At 37.7% G+C, this 14,639-nt stretch overlaps 1 protein-coding gene across 5 annotated transcripts in view; it reads right to left on the reverse strand.

Moving 5' to 3' along the window:
- PKD2L2 (polycystin 2 like 2, transient receptor potential cation channel) overlaps positions 1-14,639 on the reverse strand; it is a 42,515-nt gene that overhangs the window by 23,642 nt on the left and 4,234 nt on the right. For 4 of the 5 annotated variants that reach the window (XM_004744889.3, XM_013052471.2, XM_045075469.1 and 1 more), the window contains exons 4-8: positions 13,984-14,240; positions 10,775-10,996; positions 4,200-4,428; positions 2,589-2,759; positions 2,115-2,296 (exon numbers count right to left, since the gene is read on the reverse strand). In XM_004744889.3, the coding sequence (XP_004744946.1) occupies positions 2,115-2,296; positions 2,589-2,759; positions 4,200-4,428; positions 10,775-10,996; positions 13,984-14,240 (1,061 nt within the window). The remainder of the gene's footprint in view (positions 1-2,114; positions 2,297-2,588; positions 2,760-4,199; positions 4,429-10,774; positions 10,997-13,983; positions 14,241-14,639) is intronic. The other variant, XM_013052472.2, reaches the window with a different exon arrangement.

Below are 14,639 nucleotides of genomic sequence, written 5' to 3' on the forward strand. Positions count from 1 at the left end.
AAAGGGAGGAAATTCTGACATATGGAACAACATTGATGAATCCCGAAGACATACTAAGTGAAATAAATCAGTCACAAAAAGACAAATACTCTATGATTCCATAAGCACCTAGAGTTAATGAAAATCAAAAGAGAAAGAGACAAAATGTAGAATGGTGGTTGCCAGAGGCTGGGGGAGGGTAAAGTGGAGAATTCTTGATTAATGGGCATAGTTTCAGTTTTACAAGATGAAAAGAGTTCTGGAGATGGATGGTGGTGACAGCTGCATAGTATAAATGTACTTAGTATAAATTGTACACTTAGAAATGGATTAGATGGTAAATTTTATGTATATTTTAACACAATAAAAAATCCTTATAAACTTTTAAAAAAGCCTTCAGGGCAAAAGAAGCCTTGGATGCTGAGCTTGCTTCTCTGGGTTCTTGCCTTTTGGTTTTGGTCCACTTGTTGGTTAGTTCGTCAACGTTATCTGTATTTCATCTAGCTTTTTATTTTTATTTATTTATTTTTAAAGATTTTATTTATTTATTTATCTATTTATTTATTTTTTTATTTGACAGAGATCACAAGTAAGCAAAGAGGCAGGCAGAAAGAGAGGAGGAAGCAGGATCCCCGCTGAGCAGAGAGCCCGATGCAGGGCTCCATCCCAGGACCCAGAGACCAGGACCTCAGCTGAAGGTAGAGGCTTTAACCCACTGAGCCACCCAGGCACCGCTCACCTAGCTTTTTAAATTGTCTTGAAGAGGAGGTTGATCTGAATAACCTAGCACATCATTACCAAAAGCAGAAGTCCCTTCATTAATGTATTCCAAAGTTGTCTACCTGTTCATTCTATGCCTTATACTTCCTTTCTTCCCCACTATCTAGGGTAAGACCAATTTCCAAGTTCTGTAAATTACAACATTTATATTCAATGTCCAATGCTACTTTTATCAGGAAGTGACACTGGAATTAAGATCCTAGGAAAGGACCAAGAAGTTGTTGGAACTGCAAACATAATTTACTCAAGAGAAAGCTAATTAGACTTCTCAAATTGTAGGTTGTTTGATATTGGAAGAAATCTTTGGGAGTAACTTAGTCTAGTTCCTTCATTTGCAGATAAGGAAATAAAGGTCTAGAAAATTTGAATAGCTAGCAGCAGAAGTGGAAAGTAGAACTATATCCTCTTGGTTCCTAGTCCACTCTTCTTTCCATGACTGATTAATAAAGGGTTATTTCAGCAAATATTATGAAATTTCTTAGAATTGGCCCTTTAAATATATTCATGTGGATGGTAAAAAGAGAGCAACTTAAGACATTTCCTTTGACCAGAGTTCTCCCAAACTCTCAAGGAAAAGGGCATGGACAAGTTTGGGGAATTCTTCACTAAAGTTAAGAAAGTTATTGCAGATTTTCTCAGGGCCATATGTTAATATGCACCGTAAATTTTCAAAAGAGTGATGCAAAATTTCAAAAACTTACTTAATATGAAGCCATTTTCCACCAGTCTTGGTCTAAGTTACACAGAACATATTTTGAGAATTGATATTTCAGACTATCATAATTTTCTTACACACACAGAACTTATTTTATCTACCCAAAAAGTGAATTTATTTAAATTATTCACTTAAAATAAAAAGCCTGAACACTTTTCTAAGGATTCTACCTGATCCACTGTGTAAGTTTGTTGCCTGCTGATTGCTTTATGCATATAAAAATATTTTTAATACACAGCTTTGCCAGATTAGCAAAGGACAATCAGGTGAATATGATAAAAGGATTCTAAAGGTAGAGCTCTTAAAGAAAAACATTTAAACTTTCTTTTCTCCAGACAATAAATATCACAGAGACATAGAGGCCTATTTCCGTTGTAGTTGGTAAAATTCTTACCAATGAAAAATGAAAAATTATTTTTCTAACTCGAACTCTTAACATTTAAAAAAGGGACTCCATTATCCATTGGGATCTTTTAATGCTAAACACTACTTTACGTGTGACCAGGTATTTTTCTATCAGTGAAAACATAAAACCAAGTTTGAATTTATTAAAATATGTGTTACTACTTATTGTAGGCCTTTTCATGATTTTTTTCCTTATAAACTAGTACATATAATTACATTTACTCTAACAGCTTACATGGCATTTTGAAAAGTGGAAAAGTCGTCAACTTGTGATCCAAAAACAAGAAATCCTAACTGAGCATAAGCAAAGAATATTATAAAAAACATGATGGCAAATCCTACTATGTCTTTGATACAGCGGGACAAGGTTGATGACAGCTGAGACATTGTCTTATTAAAACTTATGAATTTGAATATCTGAAAAAGAACAACGTTAATTAAAACAGAAGAATAATATAATTACTTAGGATAAGTTAAATTAATTTCAGAAAAAAATTGCTTCCAAATAAAGGACGTGTTGATGATAGTTAGGAGTGTTTGAGGATTTGCCTGCGATCATTGCAAGGCCAACCTATTTTAAAATTACTTTATAGTTAAGAAAATCCTCCCCCCCCATAACTTTACAGCTTTAGTTCCCATTTTGCTAACTAAATATATAATCTATCTATATATCTAATCTGCTGCACTTAATATAATAAAGTATAAATACCTTTATCCATGCAAAAAAGATGGTGACAGCAATTATATTGTTGTAGTAAGTGTGCCAGTATGCAAGAAAATAGAAGTCTGAATATTGATCGGTATTTTTTAACAGGTCTCCAAGTAAGAGAAAAATTTGTACGTTACAGTATATGTTGAAGGAAACAGTCAAAAAACATAACTAAATGGGAAAATAAGAAAGATTAAATTAGAGACAATTTCTACTTCTGAATGTCCTGCAGCCTATGAACAGACACAGGAAAAAGTTCATCAGAAGTTTAACAGAAAGGGAAGGGGAATGAAGGCATAGGTTTTTAAGTGAAGGGAAGTAAACCTCAACTTACAGAAGTTTAAGATAGAAGAATGATCACAAAAGTACAGGAATACTGATCACTTGACTATCCTAATCTATGTGCCTGTTTGAGTCATAAAGCACAAATGCCTAAAATGATTATTCTGACAATGCTGCATTTCTGCTCCATGTAACTACAGGATACCTAGAAGTTTATTTTTATTTATGTATTTATTTATAATTCCAGTGTAATTAACATATAGTGTTATATTAGTTTCAGGTGTACAGTATAATAGTTCAACATTTCCATACCCGATACTTAAAAACTTAAAAAAGTTTTTTTTTTCAATGACACAAAAATAAGCCCTTTGAGAACCCTCTGACAACTCTTCCAGAAGAGGATTTCAGAACCAGGTTATGTCAGGTACCACAGCTTTCTGTCACGAAAATCGTCCTTCGACTTCCTTTGCCTGAAGTGCTCAGATAGTTCAATGTTATGCTGTATTTTAAGTATTATTGGGGAAACCAGAGAGGTAGGTGGCATGTTTCCTGACTCTGAAAAACTTTTAATCTGGTTTTGGGAAAAAAGACTTATATCCTTGACTGGCTATGACGAAGAGTCTGTAAGGGTTTATAAGCTGGAAGTGTTTGTTCATCATTCCTAAGACCAAGTTCTTACCATTTGTCCTGCCCTGCCAACCTCTTTATTTATTTTAGTTCTTTCCAGTGAGGAGAACTGGCAGTTTTTGGAATTTATTTCAGAGACTATCTTTCCGGTCCTGGTGTTCTCTATGCCTACCTGCTCACTGGCCCCTAACCCCTTTCAGTATTCTTCCTAGGCTTGATTTTTCATGTTCTTTCAAAACTCAGTGTGAGGAGGAAAACAGAGAGGCAACATAAAAGAAGAGTACATGTCCAAAAGTAACTATGATTTTCAACAGGAAGCTCTATAAGAAACACATTTATTTTGAGGGAGGAGAGACCTACTGTGCACATTAAATCATAATACCTATAGAATCACCTATTCTAACTTTATGTTGGTTTTCTCAAGGACCAAATCAGGGGGGGAAAATAGACTTACTTTTGGAAGCACACCATTAGTATGCCCTATGACAGCTCCTTTTTTGAAGGATACCTGCAGCTTTTTAACTTGTACCAGCGGGGCTCCAGAAGAGCTGAGGGGTTGGGGTGGAGACCTGGGACTTGGGGAGGTGAGGAGCTGCTCCTTAGCTAGTTGCCAAATGAATAGAAATTTTTGCTTTTTATACCTCCCTCATTGGTGGGTTCAGATGTGATTCCCTCCAATCATACATATGAATGTATACTTACCACCAAAAGTAGTAATTCTAGCCAGTTCCAGACACTTTTGAAATAAGCAGACTTAAATTCTCTTATTTTTTGGCCTTCTTGTGTTGTGAAGACAATAAGAAAAATACAAAATGTGATCTCACAGGAAGCAATAATATAATCATAGTAGCTAACATATCTGAGGAGCTTCACAGAGTAAAACTGCCATGAAGTAATTATTCCTCCAGTTGCAGGGAATTCTGCCACCAGTCTGTAAAATTAGGTTACAGTAACTGTGCATTTATTTCAAGCATTATATTTCAGTACCTAACTCAAGGTGAACTTTTTTTTTTTTTTTAAGATTTTGTGTATTTATCTGATAGAGAGATTGACAGTGAGAGAGGGAACACAAGCAGGGGGGATGGGAGAGGGAGTGCTTAGCAGGGAGCCTGATGGGGGGCTTGATCCCAGGACCCCGGGATCATGACCTGAGCCAAAGGCAGATGCTTAACTGACTGAGCCACCCAGGCGCCCCCCAGTGATGGCGCCCCCACAAATTAAGTTTCCAATTTGTGATGATGTATACTTTAATAATCAGTTATTGTGTAGAGGTAACGTGTTCAATTTAAAAGAAATTCTAGTGGATTTACTTATTTTTTAATGGTCCCACTTTTTTGGTACTCTGAATATTCACAGTGTAACTGAGAAAGTAAGATGTGATTTTAGCCAGACATTCTTTCTATTTTGTGTTTAGATTGCTTGATCATAACTGGGAATACAATTTTATGTCCACAAGAGAATGAGATGATGTTCAAGAAATGCTATACTGTTAGTTACTGTTGTTAACCAGTAATCTTCCCAGAATACATAATTCTTGAATGTTTCAGAGAAGGAAAATATACTCTCCCCCTTTAGTAAATACACTCTCCCTCTTTAGATTATCAGCGATACTTCTTGCTTCTAAATGTCAAAATTACATATTCTACTAAAACAAGTTTGTTTATTTTAGGGACAGGATGTTGGACACAAGAATTTATATGCAAAGAGAAATAAAAAAATTAATTCCAACACTAAATAAAAAGATATTGATGTTGTTCACTGTATTTCTACTGCTCTCTACAACTTCATATAATTAAGAATTGGCAGTAATTTAAGGAACCCAGTATCTCTATCATAATGTAAGTATTCCTACTTAGACCTATTAGCAAATACTATTGCTACTGGAATAAGGTGCTTCCAAAATAAAACCAAAACCAGTTAAACAGAAAACAGAACTGTTTGTTTTGCCTTGCATGTATTAGGTGTGCAATGGTGGGGAAGGAAGTGAAGCGAGAGAAACTCAATATTTTGATCTGAAGTATAGACTAGTAAAAAGGGAAAAAAGAACAGTATTCAGTTTAGTTTGCCAGATATGTTTACAAAAGGAAAGTGAATGGCTAAGGTCTTAAGTAATGCGCTCCCATACAACCACTGATTAGATTACCACCCATTTAAAGTTTCAAAATCTGCTAGTTTCTAAAAAGTAACATTTAGGGCGCCTGGGTGGCTCAGTGGGTTAAGCCGCTGCCTTCGGCTCAGGTCATGATCTCAGGGTCCTGGGATCGAGTCCCGCGTCGGGCTCTCTGCTCAGCAGGGAGCCTGCTTCCTTCTCTCTCTCTCTGCCTGCCTCTCAGTGTACTTGTAATTTCTCTCTGTCAAAAAAAAAAAAAAATCTTTAAAAAAAAATAAAAAATAAAAAGTAACATTTAAAAAGGTAACACAGAATAAGTGTAAACCCCAGAGACAGGAAATCTAGACTTAGTCTAGTGTAAGAAGGAGTTCCCTATATGGTTTTAAGCCAGTTATCCCAGTGTTTCTCCTCGTGTTTAAGGCATAAAAATGATTTGTATTCTTCACTTTATCCTGATCAGGACTGTTGGAAAGAGTGATTAATGTTGGTAAAAGCTCTGATTCCCTGAAAGAAGAGGAAAAAAAAACTATAAAAGAAATGGTATAATGTCCATTGGCTACTTAAGACAATTGATTTGTTTTATTCATTCTTCCCTATTAGACCATGGTTGCGTTTTCACTGTCACTGTTGCATGAGGGCAAAATCCCCTAATAAGAGTGTACACCAATTCTGTATTCCATTTAGAGTAGAAATGTAAGACTCATGAGAGAAATTTAAGACTCACTGAGATTTTAGTGGATACTGCCGTTTGCTTGTCTAGTGGTCATTATCCCATTCCTCCTTTCTAACAGAACTCTGATTGCATCAGGCAACCACCCATTCCCAGATCACTCAGAGAAAGCTGATTCAATCCCCAGACAGATTCAGTCATGGTAATCCTATTTCTTTGTCAGTGTTTGATTCTAGAACACAGGCCTGAAGTCAATTAGCATGGTCCAGTTTAGGCAAATGCACTGGAGTCATCAAACTAATGGAAAGAATTTTTTCTTTTTAGAGGGTTCCCTCCCCTGCCTGCTGATTCTTTCCACTTCTCCTCCTCCTCCACCTTGTCTTTTCCTAATGTCTCTTATCATCGTCCTGGGTCCAAATCAACCCACAGATGTTCTTCTCATCTAATGGCAGAAATGCCAGAGAGCAAGTTTTTTGTTTTGTTTTGTTCTGTTTTTTCCAGAGAGCAAGTTTTAACAGGCAAATTCATTTCAAACTTTGCTTTTATTGTATCTGCTCCCATTCCATTGACCAAAGCAAGTCACAAGGCTAAGTGCTAAGAGACATTGAGGAGTTAATCCTATTTACAAATGCACCAAAAACTATAAGATATCTAGGAATAAACCTAAACAAAGAGACAAAGGATCTGTACTCAGAAAACTATAGAACGCTCATGAGAGAAATTGAGGAAGACACAAAGAAATTGAAAAACAGTCCATGCTCGTGGACTGGAAGAACAAATATTGTTAAAATGTCTATGATAACTAGAGCAATCTATACATTCAATGCAATATGTATCAAAATACCATCAACTTTTTTCACAGAGCTGCAACAAATAATCTTAAAATTTGTATGGAACCAGAAAAGACCCCAAATACCCAGAGGAATGTTGAAAAAGAAAACCAAAGCTGGTGACATCACAATTCTGGACTTCAAACTGTATTACAAAGCTGTCGTCTTCAAGACAGTGTGGTACTGGCACAAAAACAGACACATAGATCAATGGAACAGAATAGAGAGCCCGGAAATGGACCCTCAAGTCTATGGTCAACTAATCTTTGACAAAGCAGGAAAGAATTTCCCATGGAAAAAAGATAGTCCCTTCAACAAATTGTGTTGGGAAAATTAGATAGCCACATTCTCTTATACCACCCACAAAATAGACTCAAAATGGATGGAAGACCTAAATGTGAGACAGGAATCCATCAAAATCCTAGAGGAGAGCACACAGGCAGCAAACTCTTGGAGATCAGCTGCAGCAACTTCTCACTAGACACGTCTCCAAAGGGAAGGGAAACAAAGGCAAAATTAAACTATTGGGACTTCATCAAGATAAAAACATTTTGCACAGCAAAGGGATAGTCAACAAAACCAAAAGATGACTGACAAATATCTACTCATGTAGATATTTGAAAACATCTTATCAGATAAAGGGCTAGTATCCAAGATCTATAGAGTACTTTTCAAACTCAGGACTCCTGGGTGGCTTAGTTGGTTAAGCGGCTGCCTTTGGCTCAGGTCATGATCCCAGGGTTCTGGGATAGAGTCCTGCATTGGGCTCTTTGCTCAGCGGGGAGTCTGCTCTCTCTCTGCTTTTCTCTCTGCCTCTACCTGCTTGTGCTCTCTCTCTGACAAATAAATAAAATCTTAAAAAAAAAAAAGAACTAATCAAACTCAACACCCAAGGAACAAATAATCCAATCAAGAAATGGCAGAAGACAGGAACAGATATTTCTCCAAAGAAGACATCCAAATGGCCAAAGACACATGAAAAAGTGTTCAACATCACTCAGCATCAGGGAAATACAAATCAAAACCACAGTGAGATACCACCTCACACCAGTCAGAATGGCTAAAATTAACCAGTCAAGAAACGACAGGTGTTGTCGAGGGTGCAGGGAAAGGGGAACCCTCCTACACTGTTGGTGGGAATGGAAGCTGGTGCAGACACTATGGAAAACAGTATGGAGGTTCCTCAAAAAGTTGAAATTAGAGCTACCCTATGACCCACTAATTGCAATACTAGGGATTTACCCCAAAGACACAAATATGATCCAAAGGGGCACGTGCACCCCAATGTTTACAGCAGCAATATCCACAATAACCAAACTATGGAAAAAGCCTCCATGTCCATCAACAGAGGAATGGATAAAGAAGATTTGATTGATACACACACACACACACAGGAATACTACTCAGTCATCAAAAAGAATGAAATCTTGCCATTTGCAATGATGTGAATGGAACTAGAGGGTATTATGCTAAAAGGAATAAGTCAATCAGAGAAAGACAATTACATGATCTCACTTACATGTGAAATTTAAGAGGAGCATAGTGGAAGAGGGGGAAAATAAACAAGATGAAATCAGAGAGGGAGACAAACTGTAAGAGATTCTTAATCATAAGAAACAAACTGAGAATTGCTGGAGGTGAGCAGGTCGGGGGAATGGGCAACTGGGTGATGGACATTAAGGAGGGAATGTGATGTAATGAGCACTGGGTATTATTATTATTATTATTTTTTAAGATTTTATTTATTTATTTGACAGAGAGAAATCACAAGTAGATGGAGAGGCAGGCAGAGAGAGAGAGGGAAGCAGGCTCTCTGCTCAGCAGAGAGCCCGATGTGGGACTCGATCCCAGGACTCTGAGATCATGACCTGAGCCGAAGGCAGCGGCTTAACCCACTGAGCCACCCAGGTGCCCCAGCACTGGGTATTATATAAAACTATTGAATCACTTAACTCTACCTCTGAAACTAATAATACATTATATGTTAATTAATTGAATTTAAATGATAAAAAATTAAAACAACAACAACAAAAAATCCAAGGCTGAGCCTTGCATCAGGAGCTGGTTAAATGCACCCATCCCTGGGCAGCAGAGCATTGCAAGCTTACATGGCAAGGATGTGAAGAATTGGGGCCATTTTTGCAAATCACCATAGGCTGTAATCATTTCTAGGATGCTAGCTACTGACATATATTGTTTGAAATTTAAATTGTTCGTTCTTGGGGTGCCTGGGTGGCTCAGTGGATTAGGCTTCTGCCTTTGGCTCAGGTCATGATCTCAGGGTCCTGGGATCGAGCCCCACATCAGGCTCTCTGCTCCTCGGAGAGCCTGCTTCCTAGTCTCTGTCTGCCTGCCTCTCTGCCTACTTGTGATCTCTCTGTTAAATAAATAAAATCTTGAAAAAAAATTGTTCATTCTTGAGACAAAAATTAATACCTTAATAAAGAAGCTTATACTGCAAGGAAATCAACAGATTTTAAATGATCTGATTTAAAGGTAGAAATCAAGACTAAAAGTGAGATCTGCACAGCTGTAGAATAAGATTATATAGTCTTAATATAAAACATATTGTATGTTGGGGCACCTGGGTGGTTCAGTGGGTTAAAGCCTCTGCCTTCGGCTCAGGTCATGACCCCAGACTCCTGGGATCGAGCTCTGCTTCGGGCTCTCTGCTCACCAGGGAGCCTGTTTCCCCCCTTTCTCTGCCTGCCTCTCTGCCTACTTGTAATCTCTCTCTCTGCCAAATAAATAAATAAATAAATAAATAAATAAAATGTTTAAAAAAAATTGTATGTTAGGTAATTCTCCATATTCTTGAATATATTCCAAAACAATGAAACAATGGATATAATGTTGCTTTACCATCTCATTCATTATTGGCATAGCTACATTATATTTATTTTGAGATGTATGATTTTTTTTTAAAGATTTTATTTATTTATTTGATAGGCAGAGATCTCAAGTAGGCAGAGAGAAGAGGAAGCAGGCTCCCCGCTAAGCAGAAAGCCCGATGCGGGGCTGGATCCCAGGACCCTGAGATCATGACCTGTGCCGAAGGCAGAGGCCTTAACCCACTGAGCCACCCAGGCACCCCTGTATGATTTGTTTTTAAAGACTTATTTGATAGAGAGAGAACAAGAATGAGAGAGAGCACAAGTAGGGGGAGGGGCAGGCAGATGAGAAGCTCCCAAGTAGCAGGGAGCCTGATGTAGGGCTTGATCCCAGGGCCCTGGGATCATGACCTAAGCTGAAGGCAGATGCTTTACCAACTAAGCCATCAGGGGACCCTGTGGGGTTTGTTTGTTTTTAAGTAGGCTCAGGACCAGCATGGAGCCCAATGTGGGGCTTAAACTCATAACTGAGATCAAGGTCTGAGATGAGATCAGGAGTCAGAAGCTTACCTGACTGAGCCACCCAGGCACCCCTGAGGCTTATGATTTTAATCTTAGTACAAACACACATGAACTGGAAACCCTAATGAGAGCTCTGGATGCCATGTATGTATGTAGGTATGTATGTATTTCAAGTAGGCTCCATGCCCAGTGCAGGGCTCAAATTCATGACCCCGAGACCAAGAGTCCCGTGCTCTACTGAGTGAACCAGCCAAGTGCCCCTCTGAAGGCTTTTTAAATTCAAGAGACTAATAAAGAGGTTTTGAGTCACTTACCTGATAATGCAAAACAGGTTTACATTAGCATTGTATAATGAAAAATCAATAAAAATAACTCTAGTCCCTCTTGTGATCCAGCTGTTCAGTTGAAGGTCAATGAACTTGTTTTTCGTTTCAGATTTTGATTTTGATAAAGTGAAAATAAATCCCCCATTTCGGTAAACACCAACAAATCCCCAGTGCCAAGGGGAGGTACTATCAGGAGGAGAGTACTTCCATCTGTTAGGTATAAAAAGAATAATGGAGACACAAGAAAGCCTGACTGAGATGTATTCTAAGAATTTAAGCTAATGTTAAAAAAAATAGGCAGTATTAAGTTAGAAAGTTTTATAGTAATTTTGGAGCAAGACAATGAGTTAAGGATTAAGAGGATTATTTAGTATGTTTTCATTTTTTAGTGTTCAGTATGGGCAACACACTGGACCAGATGCTATGAGAAACGGTGTTTTTTTTTTTTTTTTAAAGATTTTATTTATTTTCTTTACCTGTCAGAGAGAGAAAGCGTGAGCAGGGGTAAGGGGGAGGGGCAGAGGGAGAAGCAGGCACCCTGCTGAGCAAGGAGCCTGATGTGGAACCAGATCCCAGGATCATGGGACTATGACCTGAGTAGAAGGCAGATGTTTAACCCACGGAGTCACCCAGGCATACTAGAAAAGGTTTTTAAAAAAACCATCTGTTGCCTCAGGGAACTTACAATCTAGAAAACCATGACTGAGTATTTTAAATACACGTTTCTGTTGTCTTATGAAATCTTTCTTTTTGTAGGACAAAAATATCAAGGGATGTTATTCATAAATATCTGCCTCCATACATTAAAGGAGGGGCTTCATAGTCTGTCTTCTACATATCACATATAAGACCTTTCTTACAATGTCTATATAGTTAAATTGATATATTTTTAAAAGATTTTATCTATTTATTTGACAGAGAATGAGAGAGAGAGCACAGCAGGGGAAACAGGAGAGAGAGGCAGGATCCCCACTGAGCCAGGAGCCTGATGTTGGACTCAGTCCCAGGACCACCGGATCATGACCTGAGTTGAAGGCAGGCACTTAACTGACTGAGCCACTCAGGGGCACCAATAGGTATCTTATTTTAACAAAAGTTTGTAACTACTTTTTTTTTTTTTTAAGATTTTATTTATTTGACAGACAGAGATCACAAGTAGGCAGAGAGGCTGGCAGAGGGGGTGGGGAAGCAGGCTCCCTGCTGAGCAGAGAGCCAGCTGCGGGCTCGATCCCAGGACCCTGAGATCATGACCTGAGCTGAAGGCAGAGGCTTAACCCACTGAGCCACCCAGGCGCCCCTACTTTCTACTTTTTTAGAGAGAGAGAGAGAGTGTTAATTTACAAACACATGTAAGTTTGGGGGAAGGGAGAGGGAGAGGAAATCCTAAACAAGCTCCATGCTCTGCGTGGAGCGGGAACGTGGGGACGGATCCCACGACTCTGAAATCATGACCTGAGCTGGTATCAAGAGTCCTGTGCTCAACCAACTGAGCCACCCAAGCACCCCCATCCTTTCTACTTTTAATTATGGGATATCAAAAAATAAAGCTTTGACTCCTCACTTCAGTCCCCGTTCAGCCTCCCCAAAAAGATTTGAATGATTATCCAAAGGTGCATTGCTTAAAATTGTTTTTCTACTGATAATACTGTTTGTTTTTAGGAGGGGGAAAAAGTGATACCTCTAAGAAAAAATATTCAGATTTAATGAAAATTCCATTGTTTTATTTATGAGTGTTTTCCACATGGTTGTTAAATTGAAATGGGAACATTTGTTACACCAATCCTCTTCTACTTCCAATTTTTTAATGATTTTAATTAGAGAATGTTACATTTTAGATAGACAAATAAGCACAGATTGATTCTTATTTTGGTTGTTAGGGAATAACAAGTATTATAATTCCAAGTATGTAGTGTTTATTTTGATATTTAAATTACTTTTAGTTATTATGAGAATTTAGAATAATAGAATACATAACAGATTAGTTTTTGGATTCCAAAACAAAAAATTTGCACATTTAAGATGTGCAATTGAATAACTGATTTATTTTGTAATTTTTCATTGGAAGAGAAATAGTATACAGTACAGTAATACCTAAGAGAATGTCACCATACTTATGAGTTCATTAGATTTCTAAGAATTAAATAGGCACTTTGCTATCCTAAATTATAACCAAAAACTTACACAAAGAAAAAACAAATCAACAAAAACTGTAAAGTAGTGATTAGTCCTGGCACTATAGGAGAGGTTGTTGAAGAAAAGAAATGTAATCATTGCTCATATTTATAATATAAACACTGACTAATGATTAACAAAAATTATTATCTAACTACAGGCTAAGAGAAATGGGAAGTGTGTGTGTGTATGTGTAGATGGAGGGGCACACAATAGACACCTTTCATGATGGAGACAAAAGATACAAAAGATACCAAAAAACCCCTGTAAAATCAAATAACAGCAGTAGAAGCACATTATTTAGGAATAGAAAGTACACCAGAAGAAACAACTAAAAGAGCTCATGCAGGCTGCTTCTGGGAATTGTATTTGTATCATTTAATAAATATTAAATTAAAAAAATTCATTCTCTGCCGCCTATGATTTCCACAGGACTGTAAAAGAAATGATACCAGCAGCTTCTGGCTTTGGGTGTCCTGTTTTCAGTATAGACATGAGTGCACGGCAGCATTAGCCTGAGCCAGTTTGGAGAGTGCTGCTCTAGTATCTTTGGTAGGCATCATCAGATGTAGTGCCTCTGTGGAACATAATAGCTCCTTTTCTGTATTGGCAGTAACAGAAGGTATCACTGAAGTCAGAGTGAGAAAGGAGGAAAGTGACAGAGCACACCTCACACACTCTCTAGGGGTCCCAAGAAGTTTTGGGATATGTTTGAGAGAGGTTGGTCTGAGACAGAAAATCTGATTTGAGTACTGTAAAAGCAAAAACCTTATGTTGATAATGACTTAGCACTTCATATACTCCAGTAAGGTAAAAAGAATACTCTGCATATCCTTTGGTAAACAAAGTAACAGGTTCACTCTTACTTTTCTAAACACTGCTCCTTCCTTTGCTACTATTATTGAAAGTCTCCTTACCTGACAGACCAACTCTTGGTATTTGGAAAATATACATATTTTCCTAATTTTTTAAAGATACAATGGTAAGATGCTAGGGAGAGTTACAAGTAATTTTATATTACTTACTCAGTTTCCACTTGAAGGCCAAAATCAGCCAGGTCTTCATTTTTAGAAGTGTATCTGTCATAACATTCATCCATCAAAGACTGAAGGGATGAATAGACCTTGCATGTGTTGTTGCGGACTTTTAGTTGACGGACTCTGGGGACTCCTAAGAGTATGTTCTCATAGTAGATACGACTGCTGTTCTTTAAATCATACAACGTCTTGTTAGTGTACCATGCGTCCCAGTACAGACCTTCCAAAAGGGGTCCTTCCATAAACTTCATATAGAAAGATAAATGTTATGGGAAAAATATTTTCGTGTCAGTTGTGTAACAGAATCTACTTCATAATGTTACCTTAAAAACATAAAAATCAGTGATTTTGACGAGTATGAAAATAACTGACCAAGCCACAATTAATATTAAAGGGTATGAAGATGATTAATATTTACTGAGCCTTATGTACTACGTACTGCTTTAGCACTTTACAAATATTAATTCATTTAATTCCACAACCCTTCTTCTCCCTTTCTTATATGAAGGGTGTATTGAAAACTGTCCCCTAATACATGAGTATATAAACCCATAGCCACATACTCATGTTTGTTATAGCTGCAACTCATCACTTGCACTCAAAGTTGTCTGTGTTCTCCTCCTCCACCAGCTCCAGCGGTGGTG

Source organism: Mustela putorius, unplaced genomic scaffold (genome assembly GCF_011764305.1).
Source record: "Mustela putorius furo isolate JIRA1106 unplaced genomic scaffold, ASM1176430v1.1 tig00000145_pilon_pilon_pilon, whole genome shotgun sequence".
NCBI classification, from domain to species: domain Eukaryota; kingdom Metazoa; phylum Chordata; class Mammalia; order Carnivora; family Mustelidae; genus Mustela; species Mustela putorius.